We start from the raw sequence: 24,754 nt of genomic DNA on the forward strand, positions 1-24,754 counted from the left end.
AACATCTGCACAGTGGACACCTAAGTGGTTGGCCAAGGCGGTCATTCCAGTGGTAGACTTGCTGAAGGCAGGGGCATGGACAGAGTGACCTCCCAGCAAACATTGTACTTCTTTGATTGCATAGCCTGGTAGAAATCTTAGGGAGGAAGAAGTAACTAAAGGGTCAGAGCTCATGCAAAGCTCAGGGGGCTTTGATCAAGGAGCCAGGTGGGAGAAGGGCACTTGAGAACTGAGTTTCAGGAAAGGCTTAAGGAGCACATCCCAACAACGTATTTCAGACCCAAAAGAAGTGAGAATCCGTAGAAAGGAGTTGGCAGGGGTGAAACATCTGAAGAAGGGGGATTCTCACTGCCAGTAGATGTGTCAGGGACAGCGCGGGATGTCTTCAAGCACAGTGTCACGGTAGGACCAGGTGCATCCCTCCCAGCCGGATGCAGGCCTGTCTTCCCGGTCCTGCCACCGTGGCTCCGGTATTTGAATCAGAGGCTGGCGGACCGGAAAGACTCACAGCATAACATCAGGAAAGGAAACTGATGCCTGCTCTCCAACCCAGGCTGTCCCACATTTGGCATCTGGCCCTCGTGAAATAAAAGTTCCGTGTGACGTATTTCCAGTTACTCTCTGAGGGTCTCAGCCCTTCCATCAGCACTCACGTTGACCACAAGCAGGCAGGCGAGAGGCCTTCCCTGGGACCCAGCGGGGGAATTTGTAAGGACCCAACGAGGAAGCCAGCCCGTGCCTCTCACGGGTCTCTAGGGCTGGCCGTGCTCACACGTGCCGAAGAGAGTACTGGCCTCGGGGGCACAGGATCTGGATTTAAATACCAGCCTTGCCGTTTTCTTGCTCTGTGATCTTGGGTCACAGTTTTGTAACGCTTCGGGGCCTCAGATTCTTCTTCATCTGTAATTTGGGGCTGATTATGCTAGACCACTTTAGGAGATTCTCGGGAAGATAAAATGGGCTATAATGCTGTCTTCAAGTGACAGTTATTCATTGAATGGGCTTGTTCAACATGCTATCTGCCAGCCACTGGGATAGGCATCAGTAAATACATCAGGTAGCTTTTGCTAGAAATGCTGTGTAACGACCAGCCCCTAAATCTCACTAAGCATGTAACGCGAAGCATTTGTGCCGCTCGTGCATCGGAGCACCTGGGGGGAGGGGGGAGGGATTAGCTCCGGATTCCTAATCTGGCTGGGGATCAGCACGTCTAAACAACTCATTCAGTGAATCTGGGCTAGGGCAGTTCTGCTCCACATTATCTCTCCTGCTTCCCCTGGCCCAGCAGGGAGGCCAGCCTGGCATAGTCTCGTGGTAGTGGTGGCAGGACAGTAACAGATCAAGTGGTAACACACCAGACCTCTTAATCAGTTTCCCAGAATGTCCCCTGAGAGAGATGCTGCTCCCCCTGTGGAAGCAGAGTGAAGCCCCTCAGTTGGCCTGGAATGATCAGGGAGGGCATCCCAGAGGAGGAGGAAGCCAAGACCGCCCTGCTGCTCACTTAGTGTGTGACACGCTGTGCCGGGTGGAGCCGGGGCCGCGTGTCCTGTCACATGGAAGCAACCCTCCTGACCTCATTTTTCTCCTTCCCAATCCCGGTCTCAGACCTCCCGAAGCCTCAGCACCTTATGTTCCTCAAGAATGTTGGGGGGCATTCAGGGAGGGGGCGTCTCCAGAGGCTCCCTCCATGCTGGGGGGCGGAGAACAAGAGTACAAGCCTATTTCAGAGGGGAGGTGTGAGGAGCTTAAGGGCAAGCCTGAGACCTAGCCCCGGTCACCGGGAGGGGACAGCCGGTCCTGGGTCCCAGATTGTGGTTGTACCTCAGTCGGCTTTCTCTTGGCCAAACCATGTGGTTTTCTTGCCAGCAAAATCGGGACATGTGTTCTTTCTAGCTTAGGGGACCGGGGCGCTCCCTTCCGTTTGTTTCATCCGTGCACAGAGCTGAAGGCTACGGCAGCACTTCCCACGAAAGTATCCCACCCCCACCTCTTTTTCCTCCTTATGACATCCCAATAGCCGGCGAGAGTGGTCACACACCCCTCCGTGGCAAATGAGGAAACTGAGGCACAGAAGAGTGAGATTAGAGCCTAAGTCTGCCTCTCGGTGCCAGGAGCCTTGCACCCATGGTCTCTGTGCAACCCCTCCCACCCCCCAGAGAGGGAAGGGAAAGTGTTACAGAAACCCCTCACCTGGAAGAATGTGGAAAGAAAGGGTGAACAGCTTCAAACAGCAACAAATCCTTCTCAAGGATTCTCACTTAGCAACTGCCTTTTGAAAAGCGGTGCTTCTTCCTGTCTCTTTGGGGGCTGAAATTCCCAGCACAAACAGCCCAGCCCTTTCATTTGCCGGGGAGCTGGAAGGCGAGAAGTAATCATGTTCCAGGAAGGCACAGGCTGGTTCTGTCTCCCCTTCGAGCTTTCTAAAAAGGCTGCAGCCAGCAATTCCATGGGGGACCTGCTCTCTGCTGCCTCCAGGGCCCTCTTCTTTCCCCCCTTCTCCTCTGCCCTCAGTCTCAGTTCCAATCTCTCTTCCTTCTCGTGTCTTCTCCCCGCAACTCTTCCCTTCCCCCGCTTGACATCCCCCATGACTCCTTTCCCTCCCTTTCTCTTCCGCCGCCTCCCCTACGCCCCACGTGCCTTCTGCACTCGTCGCATTTCCGAGCTGCTGGACTCAGGGGTTCAAGCTGAGTGTGGCCACCCGGGCCCGGGCGGCACCACCAGCTGGCTGACCGCAAGCCACACCCGTGCCCCCTGCCCAACACTGTGCAAGCTGCAGGCGGGAGAGCCGAGGATAGAGACACAGAACCGCCACTTCCCCACGCTGGCCCCATTAATCACGCTGCAAAGAACAAAAATCGCAGAAAATCATTAAAATTACAGATGGCTAGGTTAAGTAATTAGAATTTAGGCTCCAACAGATGTTTGTCATTAAGTGTTTATTTCATTGAATAAAACCCAGATTGTACGGACTACTCGATGAGATTTTAATGGTTCCTGTCCTGGTCTGATATTGAGGGGTAGAGATTAAGCTGCAGAGGTTCAGAGACAAACGGGTATCCAAGAGAATGGGCATCGGGAGAACTAGGGCGAGAACATCGGGGGAGGTGAGGGTTACAGGTGTGTGCTTGGGAGATACTCTTAGTTTTTCCTTCAGGGGAAGGGGAAGAAACTCAAGCCACAACTCCCTGAGTCGGATTGATTCATCTTAATTTATACTAAGCCTTTCACTCCCCTAAACAATTTACAAACAGCTCAAAAGAAAATAACAATGAAGAACCAAATAAAAATATTAAAAAGCAAGAGAATCGAGAGTTCCTTGCCAAGCACCATTTTGGTGCCAAGAAAGAGGAGAGGATTTTAAACAAGGATTGAGCCGTTTGGGGGATTTAATATTTAGAAGACACAGGGACAGGGGAGAGCCGAGGCAAGACAAGAGAGACACGCTCACGGATGGGGCACGGAAGCCACAGGAAGAGGCCGGGCGGTGGAGGGAAGGGTGGTGAATGGGGTGGAAGAGAGAAGGAGCGAAGACAGAGGGGACTGGGGCCTCAAAGTGGAGTATTGGACAGAGTGCTGTTTTGGTGCCAGAGCCACTGGTCCCCCCAACCGCAATCCCAAATGCTTGCCAGAGCTAAATTAGTAAATAATAGCAGAGGGAGGAAACAAGCAGAGGAGCAGCGAGCTGCTTGGGGATGGAGATCTGCGGCGCGATGGGACAGCTGACGAGGCAGACATCACAGGCTGTCGCGCCGGAGGTGAAATGGGCTGAGTGGAGGAGATTGGAGTGGAGGGGCGGTCAGGTTCTGTACGGAGCGCCCCGAGGAGATGGGAATCTGGAGGGATGGTGTTCGGGGCTTGGGAGGTCTTCAGCTCAGATCGGCCCAGGCTGAGCCGCGGAGAGGACCGTGAAGCCCCGAGCGCACTGGGGACTGTCACCGTGTCGCCTCTCTGAAGGAAGTATGCAGATGGAGAGGAGACAGGAGCCTTGAGGCTGACCCTTCCACTGGCCCCTGCCCCCAGCATCCCCCTCTGGGGTGTCATTACTAGAAGCCCTGGAAGAATCTTGAAGGCCCCAGAGACGTCAAGGAACACGGCAAACAGCCACACGCCAGTCTCCCGGCATCCGGATCATTTGCTAATAAGAGGACATCAGCCAAGAAAACCGCATCCCAGACGAGTGGGAGCAACAGCAAGCATGTGGCAGGAAGGAGCGTGGGTCCTGGTGGGAGGGTGTGAGAAATGGCGTGGTGAGCTGCGTCTGCCGGTCTATGGGGACTGGGGTCTCTCGGGGACCAGCATGCCGCCTCCTGAGAAGAAGGGCCTCTGGAGGGGTGCGGCCCGGGCCTCTCTGGGGGGCCTGGGGCAGCTGTGTCCTGGGAGGAAGGGTATCCCTGTGGCCTCGGTACTGGTTAAAGTACATCCAGCTTCCAGCAGGGAGAATCCTGTATTAAATTGCCTTATGCAGAGAAAGGAAATGTGTCACCTCAAGTCACAGCAAGTCGAGAGTCGAGACTCGGGACTGATGTGTTTCGAAATTGGGTTTCCTTCCGTTCCCCTTGGTGTCAACTCCATCCTCAGGCTGGAGCTAGGCCGGCTGCTATCGGCCCAGGCATCACGTCCCAACACAGTAATGCCCAGTGGAGGAAGAAGGGCTGCCTCTGTCAGAGACAGGAAGCTCTTCTGAGGAGGGACCTCTTGCTCTGGGCCTCAGTTCATGTCTCCTTGGACAGAATTGGGCCACTTTCCCGGTCCTGAATCACTTATTGGTAGGGGGATGGGATGACTCTTGGACCATTCAGCGTCACTGGAGGGCTGGGGCTGGGTCAGCCATGCCTGAAGCACATGGCTGCTTGGGGGATGGAGCGTCCTGCGACAAAATGGGGGTTCTGATAGGAAAAAGGGGAGATGGGCGCTATCTAAGCAACTGATAGTAACCTCCCACTGCCCCTCTGTCCTGCTTATAAGTCCTGTCCCAACAGAATTTCCAGATGGCTCTTAATGGAGAGGCTAGCGTGAAAACAAACAACCCATCAGAACAGGAGGCGCAGTGGGTGATGGCCGAACCCAGGACAAGAGAGAGGCCTGCCCACTCTCCTTCCCTGCCGACTCTCTGGCCCAAGAGTCTCTCCTGTCTGCTGTTGAGAAGGTGACCACATCTAGAAGATTGCCCATGTAGTCCCATGAGGCCGGGCACAAGAATAAATCTGACAGAGTGAGGATTCAGCACCAGCTTCTCAAGAAGAGACCGGGGGTGGGGGGGGGGGGTGGTGGTGGCAGGGAGCAGGGTGGAAAGACCATGCTGCAGACACAGGAGGAAAAACCAGACTGAGGAGAGGATCCCGGGCATCTGGTCCTGGTCCTGCCACTGCCTTGCTTGGTGACTTTGGGCAGGAGATGATTTCTTTGAGCCTCGGTTTTGTCATCGGTAAAAGGAGAGAGTTGGACTATTTGATTTCTAGGATCCTTTCCAACCTAACAGGCTGAGATTTTGAGATTTTGCGGACGGAGAGATTAGCTGGGAGACAAAGGAGAAGGCCGGACAGAAATTAGCCTACCGTACCATTTAAATAGCCAAACAGAAGGGTCTAGGGGCCAATGTCAGTAGGAGTAGCCAACCCCCCCTCACCTCGGGTCAACATTTGTCTAAGCTGGAAGGGGAGCGTCTATGGCATTGATCATTTCCATATGTCCTCTTGGCAAGGAAATGTGAGAGGTCCATTAATAAAGGAGCCACATGTGCGCAGGGGAAAATGAATTATGTGCAAAGGACAAGGACAGTTGTAGGCTTGCTGCGAAGCCTCAAGTGCCAGCAGGTGACCCTCGAATCAATGAAGAAGGAGCTGAGCTGCAGAGGGGAAGGGCAGCGGCTAGAGGGGAGAGAGCGGAAGGTGACCGGTGGGAGGGACTCGGGGGAGGTGGCTGGTCACCAGGACTGCAGAGGATTCTATTAGTCCTGGCCACAGGGTGCTTTGGGACCAGGGGACAGAAAAGATGGCACTGAGAGGGAAGAAGGCCCAGTGCAGACACCGGGGACCCGGTGCTCCTGCCTGTGTGGATGTCTCAGAGGAGAATGGGAGATGTTGAGGTCTATAGTGCTGCCAGATGGTAGGAGCTGAATAAATGTGGGAAGAAAGAAAAGAAGGAGCGAGGGGGGGGGGGCTAAGAAGGGGGAGGAATGAATACACGCGCGAGGCAGTTTTATAGTACAAGTGAGCTTGGATCAGGGTAGAGAAACTCTATTGGGCTGTTCTCCCCTGTAATTGCCTTTTAGAAAGATTATCCCGAGTCAGCCTCCCCAGCTGCCGTCACAGGCAGGTAGCAGAAGTGCAAAGGGAATAAGTCACTCTTCCCAGCCTGTTTCCTGCCTCGCAGCTCCCCGTTCTTGCTACTCCCCATAGCCTTAGTTCAGCCAGCACCTGCTTCCTCAGCTGACACCTGCTCGCACCTGGGGGTGCGCGGCCCCCGCCCTCAGGAACGGTGGCACCTGACCTTTGCAGTTTGCAGAGCACCTTGTGGATCTGTGAGGCAGGATGCTGCCAGTCGTTTACAGAAACCGTTGTTCTCTCCAAGGTTCCACAGCGTGTTTGGGATCGCTCAGCACCTGCGCGAGGGCTGGGATCCAGACTGGGTTTAGTCTTCCCGCTTTCAAGCTCTTTCTCCTGCACCTCCGGCCTCAAGATGCTTACACTCTGTCTTGAGAGCTTGAAAAAGATCCCAGCGGTCCCAAGGTGGCCTCCCTGCCCGCCCCCCCTCAGAGGCGTGTCTCTCCCAGGGCCTGGCCAGGTAGGAGGAGGCTGTAAGAAGTCACAGCAGGGGACCGTCCAGGGGCACAGTATTGAATTGCCCGTGGCAATGTCACTCTTCAGTGGAGGGGCTTGCTTGGTAATCGGATGGTGTGTGGGCTTCCGGACCCCAATCTCACTGCTCCCCCGGGGCCTCCCCTCAGGGCTCCTGTATGGTTTGACGCTATCATCATTTACTCCCCGTAGGTTATTCTTGTCAGGGACACTGTGGGCACAGCGTGGTGTCATTGCCTCCTGAGAGGGCCCACCCCTCAAGGACGGGCATCTTCTGTTTTTCTGCACCTCCCCAAAGCTGCGGACATCCAAGTGAACTCATCGAGTAGTGCTCTGGCTGAGTCTTGTGGGCAGATTTCACTCCCAAGCTTCATTCAGTTCAAGAAACATGTCTTGGGGGGGTCCTACCACATACCAGGTCCTGGTGCTAGATGCCGTGAGGGATACAGAGTTATGACCTCAGTTGGTCCTGCCCGAAGAGCTTGCAATTTAATAGGGAGATGATAATATGAACAGACTGCACTAGCTTCTTCCTCCAGCTCTAATTCCCTCTGCAGCGCGACCCTGTCTGCATTTCTGGTTTATTGCTTCTTCCCCTCCCACCTCTCCCCCCCCCCCCCCCCCCCGCCCCAAGCGCACACCACAGTCTCCACCTCTCCATTTCCTGGAGTGCCTTTCTCCCTTTCCCAGCCGCTCCCCCTCCCAGATCCAATGACAGCCCTACCAAAATCCTTCAGCGCTCAGTTCCAACGCCATGTCCTCTGAGAAACATTTTCTTCATCACCCCACGGGATCCTCCTCTATGGACCCCACAGACCTTTGTGCGCCCCCTCACTCAGTTGCACGTTACTCTTATTTGGGTCCCGCCTCCCCACACGCCTCCTCCATCCTGCTGTAATCTGTCACAAGAATAAGGTCCTACTCATCTTCGGGCTTTGAACTCAACCCTGTGCTTCAACAGTACCCGTTACACGGAGTAGCACAAAGTAGACTGAGGGTAGGATGGTATCTCCAGGAAGAAAGGACATCGTGCGGTCTTCTAGGGGTCAGGGACCTTCCGCTGAGTGTTGTGGCACGGGCATATCCGAACGTAGTGTCCCGGTTCCTTCCCTGTCCTGAGGTAGGCAGCTCCATCCACTTCTTGGGGATTCTGAGAGCAATGGAAGTTGCTACACCCCTGGAGCGGAGAGAGAAAGGGATAGCCTTGAAATCGTTTGGGGTCCAAAGGGATAGCTTGATGATCTAATCCCAGAGAAGCCTTTGCCATCCCTGTCTGCCTTGGGCAAGCACCTGGACTCGTAGGTGAAGAGCAGAGCGGGTCCAGACACAGGAGGTGAGCCAAGGGCGACAAAGAAGTGCCCTTATTTCTTCTGTTTCTCTTTTCCCTTGTCTTCCTCTCCTCTTTTCTTCCTCCTTACCCTTCCCTCCCCCTCCCCCTTTACACCCATCCCTTCCTCTCTCTCTGCCCCCCCCCCCCCCGGCCCGCTGTCCGCCCTCTCCCAGCTCTCCTCGGCCCTGCTGTTTGACGCCGTCTATGCTGTGGTGACTGCGGTGCAGGAGCTGAACCGGAGCCAGGAGATCGGCGTGAAGCCCCTGTCCTGCGGCTCGGCCCAGATCTGGCAGCACGGCACGAGCCTCATGAACTACCTGCGCATGGTGAGGGGCGGCCGGGGCCCTGCAGGGCGTGGGGGGGGATCCCCCGTTCGAGGCCCTGCTCCTCCGGGCCTCCGCCGTACATCACAGTCCCAGATACAACAGCCATCTGCGGTGACCCCGTTCGGTGTACCGCAGATCACATTTGTCCTCTGATCCCGGAAGTCCCACCCAGGGGGCCGGGCTTGGTGCTGCGCTGCCCACGTGTCCTCTAGCGGGATGGAAATGGATCTCTAGCCCACGAAGAAGACCTCTCCCGGCAGAGAAGCCTGGTGCACCGTAGCTTGCGTTTTGCGTTGAGAGTCAGGTCTCCCTGACTTCTTGCAGGCCTGAAGGTGGGTGTCCTCCAAAGAGGACAGATCCTACTAGCAGCCAACAGCCTGGAGGAGGGACACGGGAGGATCTGAGTTCAGGCTCCCGTCTCGGCATTGTGTTGGTTTATACGGCAGCTGCGAGGTCCCTGGGTGTGGGGCGTCCTTCTCCTCCTCCAGCCCCAACCAAGTCTGAATTGGTTCCAGAGACATCGCATTTGTAGTCACCAGCTCCTGTGGCTGAGAGACAGGCAGGAGAATGGACCTCGATGGCCTCATTTCTCTTGGGCATCCTGAACAGCACACGGGTGGAATGCTTGGAGCCAAGTGGCACACGGGGCCTGTTTGGTGCTGTAACTCACTCTCTCTTGGACAGGTAGAATTGGAAGGTCTCACCGGCCACATCGAATTCAACAGCAAAGGCCAGAGGTCCAACTATGCCTTGAAAATCTTACAGTTCACCAGGAATGGTTTTCGGCAGGTAAGTCCTGGTCTGCCGCCATGGTGGCACGTCTTTCCTCGTTGTTCCTTTCCGTGTCCCCAGCCTTCCCATTTCTCCCCTGTCATCAGGATGGCCCCTGCTCTCACTTGTCCCCAGGAGCTACAGGCCGCATCCTGGGCACAGATGCTGGCATGCGCAGGCCTCCCCGCTTCCCGCCACCGCATCTGCTGGCGTGAGTCAGGGACTGCTGTTCTAGCAGAATAGCTAGAGGGAGCAGTCAGTCATGCTCTGTAGGGGATGGCGGGTGGGGGGGGGTGGGGGTGAGAGGGAATCACATAAGGAAGGAATTCCCAGGCCTGGCCCGCTATTTTGGGTTCCTCTACTCCCTGAATTTCGCCCTAACCCTGAAGTAGTGTCAGGCTCCAGAGCTTGCGGGGAAGGAACCGACTGGATCCCTTCAGCATCGGAGTGGATGGCCGGTCCTCTTCCGCCAGCTCTTTCCAGACTGACCCACGCCTGGCTGATGCTGGTCACAGCCCTCCTCTCCCATCTGCTACCTGTCTTCTCCCGTCTGCCCAGGATGTCTCCGGCCTCCGAGGCCCCTTCCAACTCCCCACTCCTTTCCGCATTCTCTTCCATCAACTCGTTCTCCCTTTCTCCCGTCCTCTCGCACCAGAGGAAACAGGGATTCTGACAGCCATTCCAGGTGCCTCTGAAGGTCTCCCAGCCTCTCCATCACCCGGATAATCAACCCTCTATTCTTAGGCTAGCCCTTCTCCAACCTTAGAAAAGCCAGAGAAATAGGAAATGATGCACTGATTAGAGCAGGAAGCAGACGTACTGGAGAACATCCGGCTGTCAGAGTAGCTGAACAGGGCCTCTGAAGGGTCTCACCTTTCCGGGAGATCATTAAGATTCTTCTTTCAATTCCTCCTCCTCCTCCTCTCCCACCTCCTCTTCCCTTCTTTTTCTCTTTCTCTTTCGCTCCTTCTCCTCCATCGTCACCGTCATCACATAGCAGCTTTCATTTCTTAAGTTCTTCCCACAGGCCATACACCATGCTAGGTGTGCCATAGGTATTTTCTCATTTAACCTTACAGACTAAGTACTTTCAGTTTCTTTGTATTTGTATTTGTATTTGTATTCTGTCACCTGCGCATAGAGACGATCTTATTTCTTCCTTTCCAATCTGGATGCCATGGATTCCCTTTTCTTGCCTTATTCAGTGGCTAGAACTTCAACGTTAATACTGTTAAGTTGTTTCCGACCTTAGGGGGAATGCATTCAGCCTTTCACCATGAAACTTAAAAACACGCTGCTAGTTGTAGGTAGATTTGTAGATGTTCTTTATCAAGTTGGGAGTGTTCCCTTTCCTAACTTCTCGAGAATTTTTACCATGAATGGGTGTTGAATTTTGTCAAGTGCTTTGTCTGGGTCAACAGATATAATCATATTTTTTTCTTCTTTAGCTGGATCATATGGTGGATTATATTAATTGATTTTCAAATGTTTAACCAACCTCACACACCTGGAATAAATCCCACTTGGACATAGTGTATAATTTTTAGACATTGCTGGATTTGGTTTGCTAATATTTTGTTGAGGGTTTAGCATCTAACTTCTGAGTGATACTGGCCTGCCGTGAGCATAGGGGGTTTTTTGCTTTGTTTTTACCCGCTTTGTGTGGTGTAGGTAACAGGGTAATACTGGCTTCACAAAATGAAGAGGGAAGTTTTCCTTTCTCTTCTGTTTTCTGGAAAAAGTTGTATATAAATGCTGTTAATTCTTGTCTAAATGTCTGGTAAAACACTCCAGGGAAGCCATCTGGGCCTGGGGATTTCTTTTTCGGGGACTCGTAAATTACAAATTCAATTTCTTTAATGGTTATAGGACTATTCAGGTTATTTGTCTCATCCTCATTAGGGTTTGTTCGTCTTAGCTGGTAGTTTGTGATAGGTACTTTTATTAATCCCCATTTTATAAGTGAAGAAACCCAGGCTCAAGGAGATGGACTGACCTGGTCTTGAATGGTTAGTAATGGCAGTTGGTTTGTCATTAAGAAATGGTAAAGATCTCTGACTCTGACGCTGAAGTTCTTAGTCATTATGACAGACAAATCATGCATCAAAATCCCCTGGGTAATTTGTTAAAAATACAGATTTTTAGACTCTACCCTTTAAAGGTCTGATTGGGTTAAGCCTTGATTAGGACCCAGGAACTGATATGGTCATTGAGCACCCAAGGTGGTCCCAATGAAACCCTAGGCTATGCTGTGAAGTCCCTGCCACATCTGTGTCCCACCATCCTGTCCCCATGTCTGAGAGGCTGCAGTTCAGCCCTTCTCATGACATTGAATGCAGTGCCTTCCAGAAGGACAGCGATTATGCTAGGCCACAAGGCAAGGTCACCCTTCTTGGAATACAAGATAAAAGGAGAGTCCAGGTTTAGGTAGATAGCCAGAAACTCTGGGATAGAATATCACCAAATGGTCATCGCATTTAGCTAACCAATAAATGAGTATGTGCTATGTGTCAGGCACTGTGCCGGGCACAGAGGGAACCAGGCTGCAGAAGGCACAGTCCCTGAACTGAGAAAGAGCTCACAGTCTGGTGACACAGGGCCAAAATAAATGCAATTTGGGGTTATTAAGCTCAGATCTTGCCCTCGAGCTCATAATTCCCTGAACAAATGAAGCCTCCAGCCTGGAGGGAAATTGCTAGGTTGACTCTTCCGTGAGCCCCCACTGTGCTCAGGGATGTGAAGTGAAGAACGCTCATTCATTTTTTCAGTAAATACCTGTTGAGTGCCTACGATGTTCCAGACTTTTTTCTAAGCACAGGTTTTAAAAAATGGGCAAAGTGTCTGCTTTTGTGGGGCCTATATCGTAGTATGGGACAAACACTAGGCAAGCAAATACATGTATAATATAGCATCAGTAGTGATAAGTGCTATAGAAAGAAAAATTAAATAGCGTAAGGAAATGGAGTGCGTGGAGATAATCATGGTGGGGAAGCAGTAGTTAGAAGAACATAACGTTCATGCCAAGCCCCAGACTTACTCCACAGAAAGCCCAATTCTAGGCTCTGAAAAACTCCCCATTAGACCTCAGGCCCGCTTTCTGCCCCCCGGAAAGAGCCCCCTTCCATCACCCAAGCAACACCTGCGGTGGCAGTTGGCTGGTGACCCTGATCCCACCCTCTGCTTGAATGACAGCTGATTAGGCTCAAAGGACCTCTTCTTAACTCTGCTTCTCTAGCAGCTGCCACTCAGCCTGGCTTTTCCCAGCTGCAAGGCTGCAGGACTGCCTGGGTCATTAAGAAACAGCATCACCAGCCCCCGGCCCCGAGGTCCTAGCCCAGCCCAGCCCAGCAAAGGGTTCTGCTCTGGGACATCCCAACCAGCAGCTACTCGTCCTTCTTCGGCGGCACATGCTGTCGGTGTAGATAGGGCATCTCCAACCTAGATGTGCACAGGAGTGACCAACGGTGTTTGCTACAATTGTGCATTCCCAAGCCCCACAGCTATAAATTCTGAGTCGGCAAAACTGAGTGCCTTTCAGGAATCTGCATATTCTTGATAGCGCCCAGATAGATGATTACAGTGCAGGTGGGCCACAGGCTGTGTTTTGACAAATAGTGTTCTCTGTGCATAGAATTTCCTCTCGACCTCCCCACGTCCCATCCCCATCTTTCTGAGCCAGTGTGACCGTCAAAGAAGATGGTATTTTTGACCTTCGGCTCTGCTAAGTTTTTAAGTTTTTATATTAATTCCAGTTGTTTAACATAAAGTGTCATATTCGTTTCAGGGGTACAATATAGTGGCTCAACCCTTCCATACATCACCCGGTGCTCATCACAAGTGCCCTCCTTAATCCCCATCACCTATTTAACCCTCTTCCTCTGGTAACCATCAGTTTGCTCCCTGTAGTTGAGTGTCTGTTTCTTGATTTGTCTCTCTCTTTTTCCCTTTGCTCCCATTTATTTTGTTTCTTAAATTCCACATCATATGTGAAATCATTTGGTATTTGTTTTTCTCTGACTTATTTCACTTAGCATTATACTCTCTAGATCCATCCTGTTATTGCAAATGACAAGATTTCATTCTTTTTTTTTTTAAGATTTATTTTATTTTGAGAGAGAGAGAGTGTACGCGGGGGAAGAGGGAGAGAAAGAGAGAGAGAAAGAGAGAGAGAGAGAAAGAGAGAATCTTAAGCAGGTTCCATGCTCAGCGCAGAGCCCAACACAGGGCTCGATCCCACGCCCCTGGGATCATGACCTGAGCCGAAATCAAGAGTTGGATGTTCAACCGACTAAGTCACCCAGGCGCCCCAATTTCATTCTTTTTTATGGCTGAGTGATATTCCATTTTATATGTATATATCTTCCACCTTTATCCATTCATCAGTCGACGGACGCTTGGGCTGCTTCCATGTCTTGCCTATTGTAAATGATGCTGCAATAAACATTGGGGTGCACGTATCCCTTTGAATTCGTGTTTTTGTATTCTTTGGGTGAATACCCAGTAGTACGATTGTTGGAGCACAGGGTAATTCTCTTTTTAACTTTTTTGAGGAACCTCCACACTGTCTTCCCAAGTGGCTGCACCAGTTTGCGTTCCCACCAGCAGTGCAAGAGGGTTCCTTTTTCTCCAGGGACACAACTCTTGACTGGATTTATTAAGTGGATTGTGATAATCCTCTTTTATTACCCATTTTTCTTCAACAGATCTAGTGACTGGCCTGCTGCTTTCCTGTCTAGCTCAGGTTCTGTGAATATCAGTGAATACTGTATCATGGGCATGGAGGCAGCTTTGCACTTCTGGTCCCCAGGTCCCATCTCAATCACCAGCTGAATCTTTGCCTCTTGATAGGTGTCCTTCCCCTGATTATTATAGGATGAAGAAGTGGTTTGGGGAGTGATGATTAATTGGGTTTCTTTTCCAGGGTGGGAGGAATGTCAGTATCTCTGCTCTAATATTCTTCCAATGCCATCCAAGGTGGTGCTGGCAGGGGAAGGGAGAGTGACCAGGAACAAGGGAATTAACATCTCTTGAGGACCTGTCGTGTACCAGACATCACGCAGACACTTTGCACAGATCACTTCTGACCTGGCGAACAGCCCTTGAAGGCAGATAAACTCCCACTTCACAAATGAGGAAACTGAGGCTCAGGAAAGACCAGGAACTTGGCCAAAGCCCACTATTAGCAAGCATTTCGGGCAGAGCTGAAATTCACGCTCGGGCCTGTCCAGCTCCAAATCCCATGTTCCTGGCTTTCCCTCACTTCCCTGGAATCAATCCCTAAGCCCCCAAATCAAAACACTGTACCCAGGCCTGTGGCTTGTCTGCCACCTGCTCCCAGTGACCTGCTGGGCTGGGCTTTCTTCAGTAATGGTGTCTTCTCATCGGGCTTTGGTTTCGTTCTTTCTCTTCCTGTCTGGGCGAGTGACTATTAAGAGCTGGTTTTGATTATTTAGAAAGCACCACACAGGGACCCAGTGGGTTGTAATTGGTAAAATGTCTGAACCAAATGCCATATTCCCTGCTGGTGGCTGATTAAGGGATTATTACCATTTTAAAAATAGTCTTTCAGAATCCAGGGTTATTTTTTTTACCATTTAAAAAAAAATTACTATTTTGATTCTGTTTAGAGAGTGTTTTCCATCTTGGAATTCTGTCGGGGTGGGGAAATGTTCCCCAGAGTATCCTATAAGTGACATTTCTGAACCTGGACCAGCTCCATATTGCTTATTTATGGCCATAGAGGTCAAGGCAATTGCTTCTAGGTTCCCTAAGCCCATCCTCCAGTTCTGCCGACGTGAAATCTCCCTTCTCCATCCCATAGTCTCCCTTCTCATTTCCCAGAAGATGCCCTGGATGGCATTGGAATAGTATAATCTCCCTACTTCATTCGGGATAAATCAGATTTGAAAGAGACAAGGGGAAAATAGAAGTACAGCATTAGTGGGCCCTTGATTTCCTTCATTTAACTTAGTCTAACGATCAGAGATTCTGAGCAGCCCCCAAGTGACTTTGGGAGGGCTGTAATAAGATGAGCACACCTTTCATCTAAGGATCGGAAGTGACTTAACAGGCTCTAATTAAGCCTTTGGGAGAGGGAGGCGTAAGACATGGGGGCCAGACCTCCCTAGCCAAAGATGCAGATCTCACTTTTCCTGTTAGACTGTATTATCACCAGAGGAGTACCTCCATTTTCTTCCTCTGTGGGATGTGGATGATTTGGCCCCTCGACGTTTGTCCTCGTTAAACCCAAGGATGATTGACACTAGATTTGCTTGGTACTGTCTTCTGCTTGCCTACGGTTGGGTAGAAAGCTGGCCCTACTGACGTATGACAGTATTAGCTCACGGTATTATTGGGTGTCTCCTTCATGGCACCCCATACTGCATGGTGTACAGAGATGTTTAAGATTTCTCATCTTGTATCAGCCGTACCTGAAGGCCGCTCTCTGTCTTGCAGGTGAAGAAACTGAGACAGAGAGAGATAAAGTAATGCGTCCACAATCCGCACAGCTAGTACGTTCCAGGCTTAACTGAGTCCAGGTCTAGCTATCTTCAATGTCCACATCTTTCTACTCTGCAGCTTGGCCCCAGAATGTGTTGGGGGAGACCTCCAAGGCTTCTAGTCTAATGTCCCATCCCAAAGCAAGAATGTTTTCTGTGGAGACCCCGAGAGAAGCAGCCACCTAGCTTCTCCTCGAGTCTGTCCTGGGCTGGTGGACTCACTACCTCCCCAGGGACACATTCCCAAGTCTTCCAGGTACTAGATCAAAGTCTGCCTCTTCATTCTGCCCTCAGAAGCAGCTAGAATGGCTCTCTTTCTCTTTCTCCCTCTCTCTTTTTTTCTTTCTTTCTTTCTTTCTTTTTTCTTTTTACCAACTCTTCATATATTTGAAGATAGTTCGATTTCTCTTCATTCATTCTCTTCTTCCTAAAATTTAGCGTTAACACTGTTTGAGCACCTACTCTGTGTCAAGGGCTGGGAATGCAAGATAAAGGAGTCATGGTTTCTTCAAGGGCTCATGGTCTTTGGGGAAAGGCAGAAATTGTGGTCAACAATTACTGTAGAGGCCTCTCTGATTTCTTTCCTTCGGCAAACAGTGGCCCGTAACCGTTCCCAATGCAACGTGGCTTCCAAATCTGGTGCCACTGACGCTTCTGGGTTTGTTTGGGTCTCTCTTAAAACATGAGGCCCCAATTGAGGACCACACTCCAGATGGGGCCAAATGGCACAGAGCTGAGAGCACCACCCTCACAAACACTAACTTTCCATTCCCTGCATTAGCTTCCTTCCCGGAATTAGCCTTGGAATTTTTGACTCACTTAGAAATCGGGACCTTGGGGTCAATTCATTGTTCCACGTGCCCCCCTCCCCCCAAAATACCCGGGGTTATTTTCACATGAACTTTTCATAGAAACCATCCCTGAGCCACCCTTTCCTTGGACCACTTATCTACTTAAGTCTGTTCCTATGGAGATGGAGAGATTTGCAGATCTGGCCAAGAGTGGGCGAGTAAAAAGCCTTGGGAACTGATGGCCATGTTTCGTTTTCCAAAGCTGATATAAACTCAGCTTTTTGAGGGGCTGGTTCTCTGGAATGACTTGCGTGTAGTTCCAACGAGGCAGGAGGATGGGCCAGATGGCTTTTGTGAGTCACCCTTGCAAACCAAGAACTCAGGGGTCCCGTGTCCTCCAGAAGCTTCAGGCTATCCAGCCCCAGCTTCCTGAGTCCCTACAGGTCCCACCGCTTGCTAGGAGGACAGGCCGCCTCTCTTGACTTTCCTCTCCTGCTGCCTTCCCTGCAGGCCCACACACAGGCACGCCTGCCCCTTTGGCGGGGACGTCTGGGATGGTCCCGTGTTTGTGGCTTGTTTTGATGGCACCCCTGAGTCGTGTAAAGGCAGCCAGCCACATTTCTTCTCATGGCCGGGGACGCGGGAAATATCTTCCGCTGCTTCGATGGCAGTTTTAACAGACCCGCTGGTGGCATCCCCCCCACCCCGTCCCCACCTCCAGACCCGCTCCCCACTTCAGAAGCAAACAAACCAGGAACACCAGAAACCCCTAAAAATACCGTGTCAGATGAGAGCCTACGCTACCATTGTAGCCCTGGGAGAAGAGTGAGGGCCGGGGTGGGGGGGTGGGGGGTCTCCTGTCCAGGCGGGAGGCGCTGCCCCACATCTGTGCCCTTTCCCCCGGCCCCTGCCTCAGGAGCCTCGGTGACAGCCCGGGTCCCATCTGCGCTAACGAGAGCAGCCATCACGGCTCAGACAGGTCGCCAGGGGGAGACGCTGCTCGGAGAGTGTCATGCCTGCTACCGTCTAATACATTTTCAGTCTGGGGAAGGAGTTTACCATAAATATGCAGATCCTTTGAAGCTGCCTGTGCGGAACCTGGCTCAGAGCGCTGGAGCGGGGGTTTGATTGCTGGAAATCAGCGGCCTCGTGTGCCAGCTCCCCGGCTGGGGGACAGACCTGAAAAGAGTGGGCCGGCTGGGGAGGCCACTCGGCGGGCCGTTCCCCGCGAGCCAGCGACGTTGCCTTTGATGAGGAAATTCTGAGGCGGCCTGTCTCGGGGAAAGAGGGGGGCCTGCTTTGAAGGTTACTCAGAAGTCACTTACGGCTTCCTTTTCGTTAAGGAGTCAGGAGAAGGGAATTGGCGTGAGGTTTGAAACAGCCGACGTCTCCTAGAACATCATAAATTCTTAGAGCTGGCGGAGACCCGAAAGGCCATCTGGTCCAGCTTTCCCGCCGGAGAATGTGGATGGGCCTGTGTGTCGCCCGGGGCTTCAGACCCCTCAGTGGCCCCGTTGGCTCTCAGAGCAAGATGGCCACTCCCCAGCGAGGCGGTCACACCCTGGGCCCGGCTCACCTTGAGCCCCCGCTGGTGCCACGCCACCCAGACGCTCTGCCTCTCCTGTGGTGTTCTCGGTCACCCACCAGGGCTGGGCACCCCTTCAGGGCAGACCCGGCCCTCCCCTGCCGAGAGTGGGGCTCAGCACAGGCCTGGAGAAAGGGATGAGCCAGCGACCGGGGGTCTGGTGTGTGCCGGGGTCTGGTGTGTGCCAGGGTCCGGGGACTGTGTGGGGAACATTCGGGATGTGCCGTTCGGCTCTGAGGAGCCCTCCCACCCCATAGGGACGCCAGAGCCCTGGGGACCTAGGATGCTGTCACGAGAGCTCTCTAAAGCTACTGTTCCCCAGTCTGTTCAGAGTTCATATGACAAGCCTCCCCGCTGACAGCTGGAATTCGAAGCCGTGACATGAAAAGGCCTGCAAATCACCATCCATGTGTCCTTTCTCATTTCATCCGATGCCCCCAGAGCGGCACCTCTCTAGTTAATTAAAGGGCTCTTCAGAACCTCCTCCTGTGAGGGCATCTGGCTTTCCCGGCCACCCCCAGATGACAGCCAAGGGGCAGATGAGCTGGCTTTGGAAGGCCGTGACCCGAAGGGCCCTCTCTTCCCCCTGTCTCCCTGGCCCACATACATCTGGTTCTTTCTCCCAGAGCCCTGGCACTTCCTGCTTATCAGCTTTGATGGGAAATTCACTGACTGCAGAAGCTTATTCACACATCAGCCGGCAAACAAATTAGAGCTACTTAAATTTTCAAACGGGGGGCCGCGTTTGGGCAGACGAGCGGGGCTTCAAAGTGCCGCAGTTTAAATATATTTCTTGTACTGTGCCCCATCACGCGTCCCGCCTGAGCCCAGCCTGGGGAAGTTTGCCAGTACAGAGTGACTCTTTTCTGCACCTCTTCAGTCAGCTCATGCCTGGGAGAGCTGGGAGAGGCTGACTGCCAATTTGGTCTCATGAAGCAGCCCGCGTCATCCGCTCTGATGCGAGATGGGCACGCCACAGACCAGAGGTGTGGGGAGTGAAGGCAGGGGGCGGGGAAGGAAAGCCCAGGGAGGTGAGGGGGAGCCGGGTGCAGGGGCCCCGGCTCTCACGGTCCCCAGAGTTCTGTTCCTCAGCGGCTCCCCCCGGTAAAATAGGCTTGATGGTCGTAATAATATCTGCTTGGCGGGCTTTATAGAGTTACTGTGAGAACAAAATGAGATGCTGTTTATAGATGTGTTTGGGGGATTCTCCTTTACGGTGCAAAGTTGAGTCCTGTCATCTCTCATGAAGATGTCTGTGTAGATAGTTCTCTGGATCTTGGAACGCGCCATTCCCGGACCCTTGCTTGTCGGCTGGTTCATGGCAGAGAGAAGGGCAAAGCAGGGCTGAGCCATGTGCCCTCATCACTCCCGCTGCAAGTCCAGAGCCTGCAAGCATGCTGCGAAGGCCGGCCCGTGCTGGAGGGAAGTAAGCTCTTCCGTCCAGCCCTCCCTCCCTCCTTCAGGGCAGGCTCCTCACTGCCTTCCTCTCCCCTTCTCTTCTTCTCCATCCCTGACCTCTGTCCTTCCTCTGCTCCTTAATGTGACAGCGTCCCATGTACCACCACTTTGCAGTGGCTCTGGGAGGGGCGAAGACAAGAGCCAGAAGTCAAGGCTCCATTCCCTGGGGGAAATCTGGACCGTCTAGGGCCTCTCTAACGCCACACTGCTTAGATAAGAGCCCACGCTAGAAACTCCCCATCTGCCCGGAGTACAGTGAGGCCCAGCCACCGCCCTGTGGGCCCACATCCCTCCCGGGGCAGCGATGGGCCATTCTCAGCCCTTCCCTGAGAGCTGAGCATTTTACCAGGTCTTGAAGGACAGGGAACAACCAGCCTCCTTCAAGCGCAGACACTTCATTAGAACCATTAGCTCAATTGGCATCTGCCGCTCAGAGCCCAGAGTTGTGTGTTATTAGTACAACTGCTTTCCCAAGACACTTCTCCACCTGGTGAGTTTAACAAATGAAGCCAGGCTCTCTCCTTGCCCTGACTGTGGCATGTTCATTGGCAGTAATTTCCTTGGAAGATGAAAAATCTCGAGCATTCCTGAGCTCCCTGATAAATTCTCTCCTTGGCAGCTAATTTGCAATACCTTCCACCTTCTGGGAGGTGAGAGAGGGATGTGCGGCTGGGCCTTCATATTTACAGGCTCTGCCATGCACCCACCCCGTGCCAGTCTGAGCCAGACCAGTTTGGTCATCCCCCCCAGACGTTTGGAAGAGAGTCTGTGAGATGTTTGACCACACAAGGGAAAAGGAGGGCCTGATAAAGAAAATTATTCAACTCCCAAAGCACTTCTGTCCAACAAAGAGAAACAAAACCACAAAAATGAAAGGCAGTCTGGGCGCTGTCACTGCCCTGAGTAGGGAAATTTAACTTCTGGAGTCCTGAGCTGGTCAGAGAGCCTAGTAAGTCCCCGAGCGCATCTTTGGAGGGTGGCGTTTTTAGTCCGAGCTGCTGTGCACTGAGCTCCGCTTCTGTCCTGGATGGTATTTATCTGTCGCTAGAGTCCCTGAAAATGGCCGCTGTGGGTCTGTTCTGTTGGGCGGAAGTGGTGAGGGCCGGGGCAAATGCCACTTCGCATCCCAAAGGTTCGGGATTCGGGATGGAGGTCTGGGCACATCTTGGCAAAGGCCCAACGTTTGAGCACACACAGAGTGCATCCGATCCTCATTATTGGTGGATTCCATTTCTGCAAACCTGTCCACTCCCTAAAATTTACCTTATCCCAGAGTCTGGGCTCATGGTGCTTCCTCAGACGGGCAAAGAACAGTGAGGGGGCGCCTGGGTGGCTCAGGCGGTCAAGAGTCCCACTTTCGCTCAGGTCATGATCTCGCGGTCCGTGAGTTCGAGCCCTGCATCGGGCTCCGTGCTGACAGCTCAGAGCCTGGAGCCTGCTTCCGATTCTGTGACTCCCTCTCCCTGCCCCTCCCCTGCTCACTCTGTCTCTCAAAAATAAACAAACATTTAAAAAATAAAAATAAAAAACGTGCAAAGAACAGTGAAAAATGTGAGTCAGCCGACAGGCACGTTCCCAGCTGAGGTCGAACAGGCAGTGTCTGCCTTCTTGTTTCAGCCCTGGTATGGTAAACACGTGGCCTTTCTTGTGGCCTACTTAGTGTCACGTCTTTCACACCAGTGTGTTTTTTCCTGGTCACTTTGCTGTTGCAAATGACCCCCCAGCTTAGTGCAGACATGCTGTCTAGTGGAGCTAAGCTCAAGAAAGATGTGATGTGCCTTACAGACAAAATACAGGTTTCTAGAAAGCATCATTCAGGCGTGAGTTATAGTCTGTTGTTTAATATTAATGAACTGACAATATATATTCAATAAGGTGGTGGTAAGCAGAAACACGCATAAAGCGAGGTTATGTGTGGTCTGGTTGATGAAAATGTTGTAAACAGAGGCTCCTAGGAACCTAATCCCGCATCTCCCTAGGAGCAGTGAATCCGTATTCCCTAGTTCAGTGTTTGTGGCAACTTAAGTGAATGTCATTCAATGCAAATGATGAGAATCACTGCGATCAGATACAGCCGAGAGAGAAGACCAGGAATGTGTGAACTTGTCCTACGGTGGCCTTTTCTCTCTGTATTCACCACCCCAGACCCCTCCTCTCTTGTTATCGTGCCAGAGGGCCTCATCTGCTCCTTGATGCCCTGGCCTTTCTTCTGGTTCCCTTGATATAGGAAGTAGAATCTAGATCTTACAATCCTGGGGCCAAAAAGGAATCATAAAGGTCCTCTAGACCAATACTCTCATCAGATGTTTGGATTCTTGCAAATGTGTTTTCCTGAAATAGAGTGTGTGCTTGAATGCCCCCAGTGTCGCGGAACTCACTGCCTATAGAAAGTAGAAAGCTCTTGTAAGATTTTCTATCTATTGGGCAGAATTACTTCTTTCTGCAGCCTCTTCCTTTTGTCCTTATTTCTGTTTCCTGGGTCCACACATGTATCCTTCCCATGTGTGCCTTTCCTTTTTCCTTATATAATACGATTTTAATATCTTTACCTGCCTGCTCAGTTTCCTTGGGAAACACTCACTAGTGTGTTCTACTTAAAGAAGGTGCTCCACTTAAGCTCCACTTAAAGAGGGTGCCTGGAACAACAGTATGCAGTTTTTCAGGTGTGGTCTGAGTTGAAGACTACTTTCTTCCCTTGCATCAAACCAGCCATCCCTTCGTAAATGGTATCCACAAGGGAGAAATGCTAACGCTTCCAATTTATTTTCATGTTAACCAAACACAGGGTCTTAGCCCCAAGACCAAGCTCTAATGGAGAAATGCCAGGCATCCGCCACGGGACTCAGAGAGAGCTACTTCATGGCAGGAGGGAAAGGGCCCTTCCTTACACCCTTTTCTTGATGGCCACCTTCATGGTGCTTCTTCTACGTGCCTGGGTAGCCGAGCTTCCAGTCACCTGCCCAAGGCCTCTGTGTTGTCCCTCTCGGGGCTCTCTCTCCCTGGCTTTGCCCCCAAGGCACTGAGAAACACTATACCACATCATAAAATATACCCAGCATTTTTAGGAATTCGGGTTAGAGCTAGATAGGACTAGACGATATCTTTCTTTTATAGGCTCAAAAAGAAGTGACTTTCCCAAAGGAATTTCATAATGCAATTAATCAGATCTTTATTGAGCACCCGTTATACATTATGGGCCAAGCACTGTCCTGGGAGCTAGAACTACGAAGAAGAATTTATTAATGCAATCACCAACTACTTACTAAGCCCTGATTCCATGCTAGGCATTAGGGATATGATAGGGAACGAGACAGGGCCTCATCATTCATGGAGTGTATTGTCTAGTAGGGGAGATGGGCTTGAAACAGATAATACCTAAAATAACTGTGTGATTACAAGTGTGATGCATGCTGCAAAGGAGAGGTTCGGGGCACTCTGCGTGAGTCTTTATGATGGGGACTTGACTGAGTTGGGGGTGGGGGGCATCCCCAAGTAAAGGGGAGTGTGACGAGCCCAAACAAGGGCCTCCCAGCGCGGGTAGTCTGGTGCGGGCCTCTGAGACCAGAGCCGGTTGATGGCACAGCCAGGTTGGGAGGCTGGAATTCTGAAGCTTCCCTTCCTCGAGTTTTATTTAAATATCCTCTTCTAGGTTGGAATCAAAGAGAGGGAAAAGCAAAGGCTGACTTCAGGGATGCAGACTCTCAGGAACCTTATGGCAAATACCAGTGGATAAAGAACAGCAATTCAGATGTCCCCTAACTGTTTAACTACACATCCACAGCCCAGGAGAATTAATATGTTGGGGACAGTGTAGTCCCGTGGACCTGCCCGGGTCTGACTCTGTCCTAACTGTGGAACTTTAGGCGAGAAACCTAATCTTCCCGAGCCTGAGCCTCAGTTTTCTAGTCTGTAAAACGGGATGATAGAAGTATCCACCCTAGTCATGTGGTGGGGAAGATTAAGTTAATGAATATAAAGCATTTAGTCCAGTATCTGGCATGCGGTAAATAAATGTTCAAAAGCAATAGCTTGTATGATTTTCCTATAGTTAGTCTTTATAAGTGACTAGGACTAGGAGTTTATTGAGGCCAAAAATGTATTTATTGAGCATCAGCTTTGTTCCAGGGACTCTGCTAGGGGCTGATGGTAGTGAACAGGCAAGGTGTCCGATACTTTTTCCTACTTTCGGAGCACGAACTGCATGTAGGTTGCGATCCAAGATGCACGTTAACAGCATGGCTGCGCATAATCGAAACAAAAGCTTATGAAACAATGGTTGCCCCTGTCACGCGCGTTTTGCTCTGATATAGTCCGGATATATATTTCACTTTTAAGGTTCAGGTCTTGACCCCACCAAATTGATTTCATAGCCCACTAATGGGGGGCAGCCACAATTGAACAAAACACTGCTTTAGACCAACTGAGTCGTGGCTTCATAGAAATTACCTGTGAAATTCCTTTGATACACCACTGTCTTCCCAGTTTCCTCCGGGCTTGTTTCTGATCTCTTACCTTTGGCATTTGCCATTGTGGTCCTTTGATCCTGAATTTTCACAGCATTCTGCATGGAAACACATATTTTGTATTGAAAGAATATTTTGGCTAAGGGAATGGGGTCTTTGGCCGACATCAGCAACACCCTTCGTTCCCCAAATCACCCCTCAGGCAATCAACTGGGTCCTTAGTTCTGACCCAGTCTCCCACCTCCCACTGAAACTAAACTTTTCTGGTTGGAGATATTGGATTTAAACTCAGTAAACATTTAATTCCTTCATGCCCGGGGTGTTTACTGTAGCGGCTTACATTACAAGCCTTTTAACTGGCCTTCAATCAAACGAGGTACAGACCTCTACTGTGGAGACTCTGAATCTGTAAGCCCGTCTCAATTCATTCCTGGGGTCTCTAGCCATAGTGTCTCACACCTGACTGTCATTTTTCCAGCCTATATGTCACACAGTTCTGTGCACTCAACGAGATGCCAATATATATTATTATATGCATCCTTCCTAATGAGCATTTCGATTTTGAACCCTGAACCTGAGGTTAAAAAAAAAAAAATGAGTCCGTGGTTATGGTTTATCCAATTTTGGATGGTCCCAGAGAACAAGGATCTGGAATGAAAAGAGCTTCCGTGTGGATAGGACTTTAAGCTTTTGGCACACATGTGATGGCCTCAGATCATCCCAGTAAGTAGAG

The 24,754-nt window shown here is 51.3% G+C and overlaps 1 protein-coding gene across 1 annotated transcript in view; it reads left to right on the plus strand.

Annotated features, from left to right (window-relative positions):
* Positions 1-24,754, plus strand: part of GRIK4 (glutamate ionotropic receptor kainate type subunit 4) — a 299,620-nt gene that overhangs the window by 183,266 nt on the left and 91,600 nt on the right. Inside the window, exons 8-9 of the mRNA XM_047071432.1 lie at positions 8,301-8,453; positions 9,138-9,242. Of these exons, the coding sequence (XP_046927388.1) occupies positions 8,301-8,453; positions 9,138-9,242 (258 nt within the window). The remainder of the gene's footprint in view (positions 1-8,300; positions 8,454-9,137; positions 9,243-24,754) is intronic.

Source organism: Lynx rufus, unplaced genomic scaffold (assembly GCF_022079265.1).
Source record: "Lynx rufus isolate CCGP_SWC_20201006 ecotype Redwood Valley unplaced genomic scaffold, mLynRuf1.p SCAF_9, whole genome shotgun sequence".
Classification (NCBI taxonomy): Eukaryota; Metazoa; Chordata; class Mammalia; order Carnivora; family Felidae; genus Lynx; species Lynx rufus.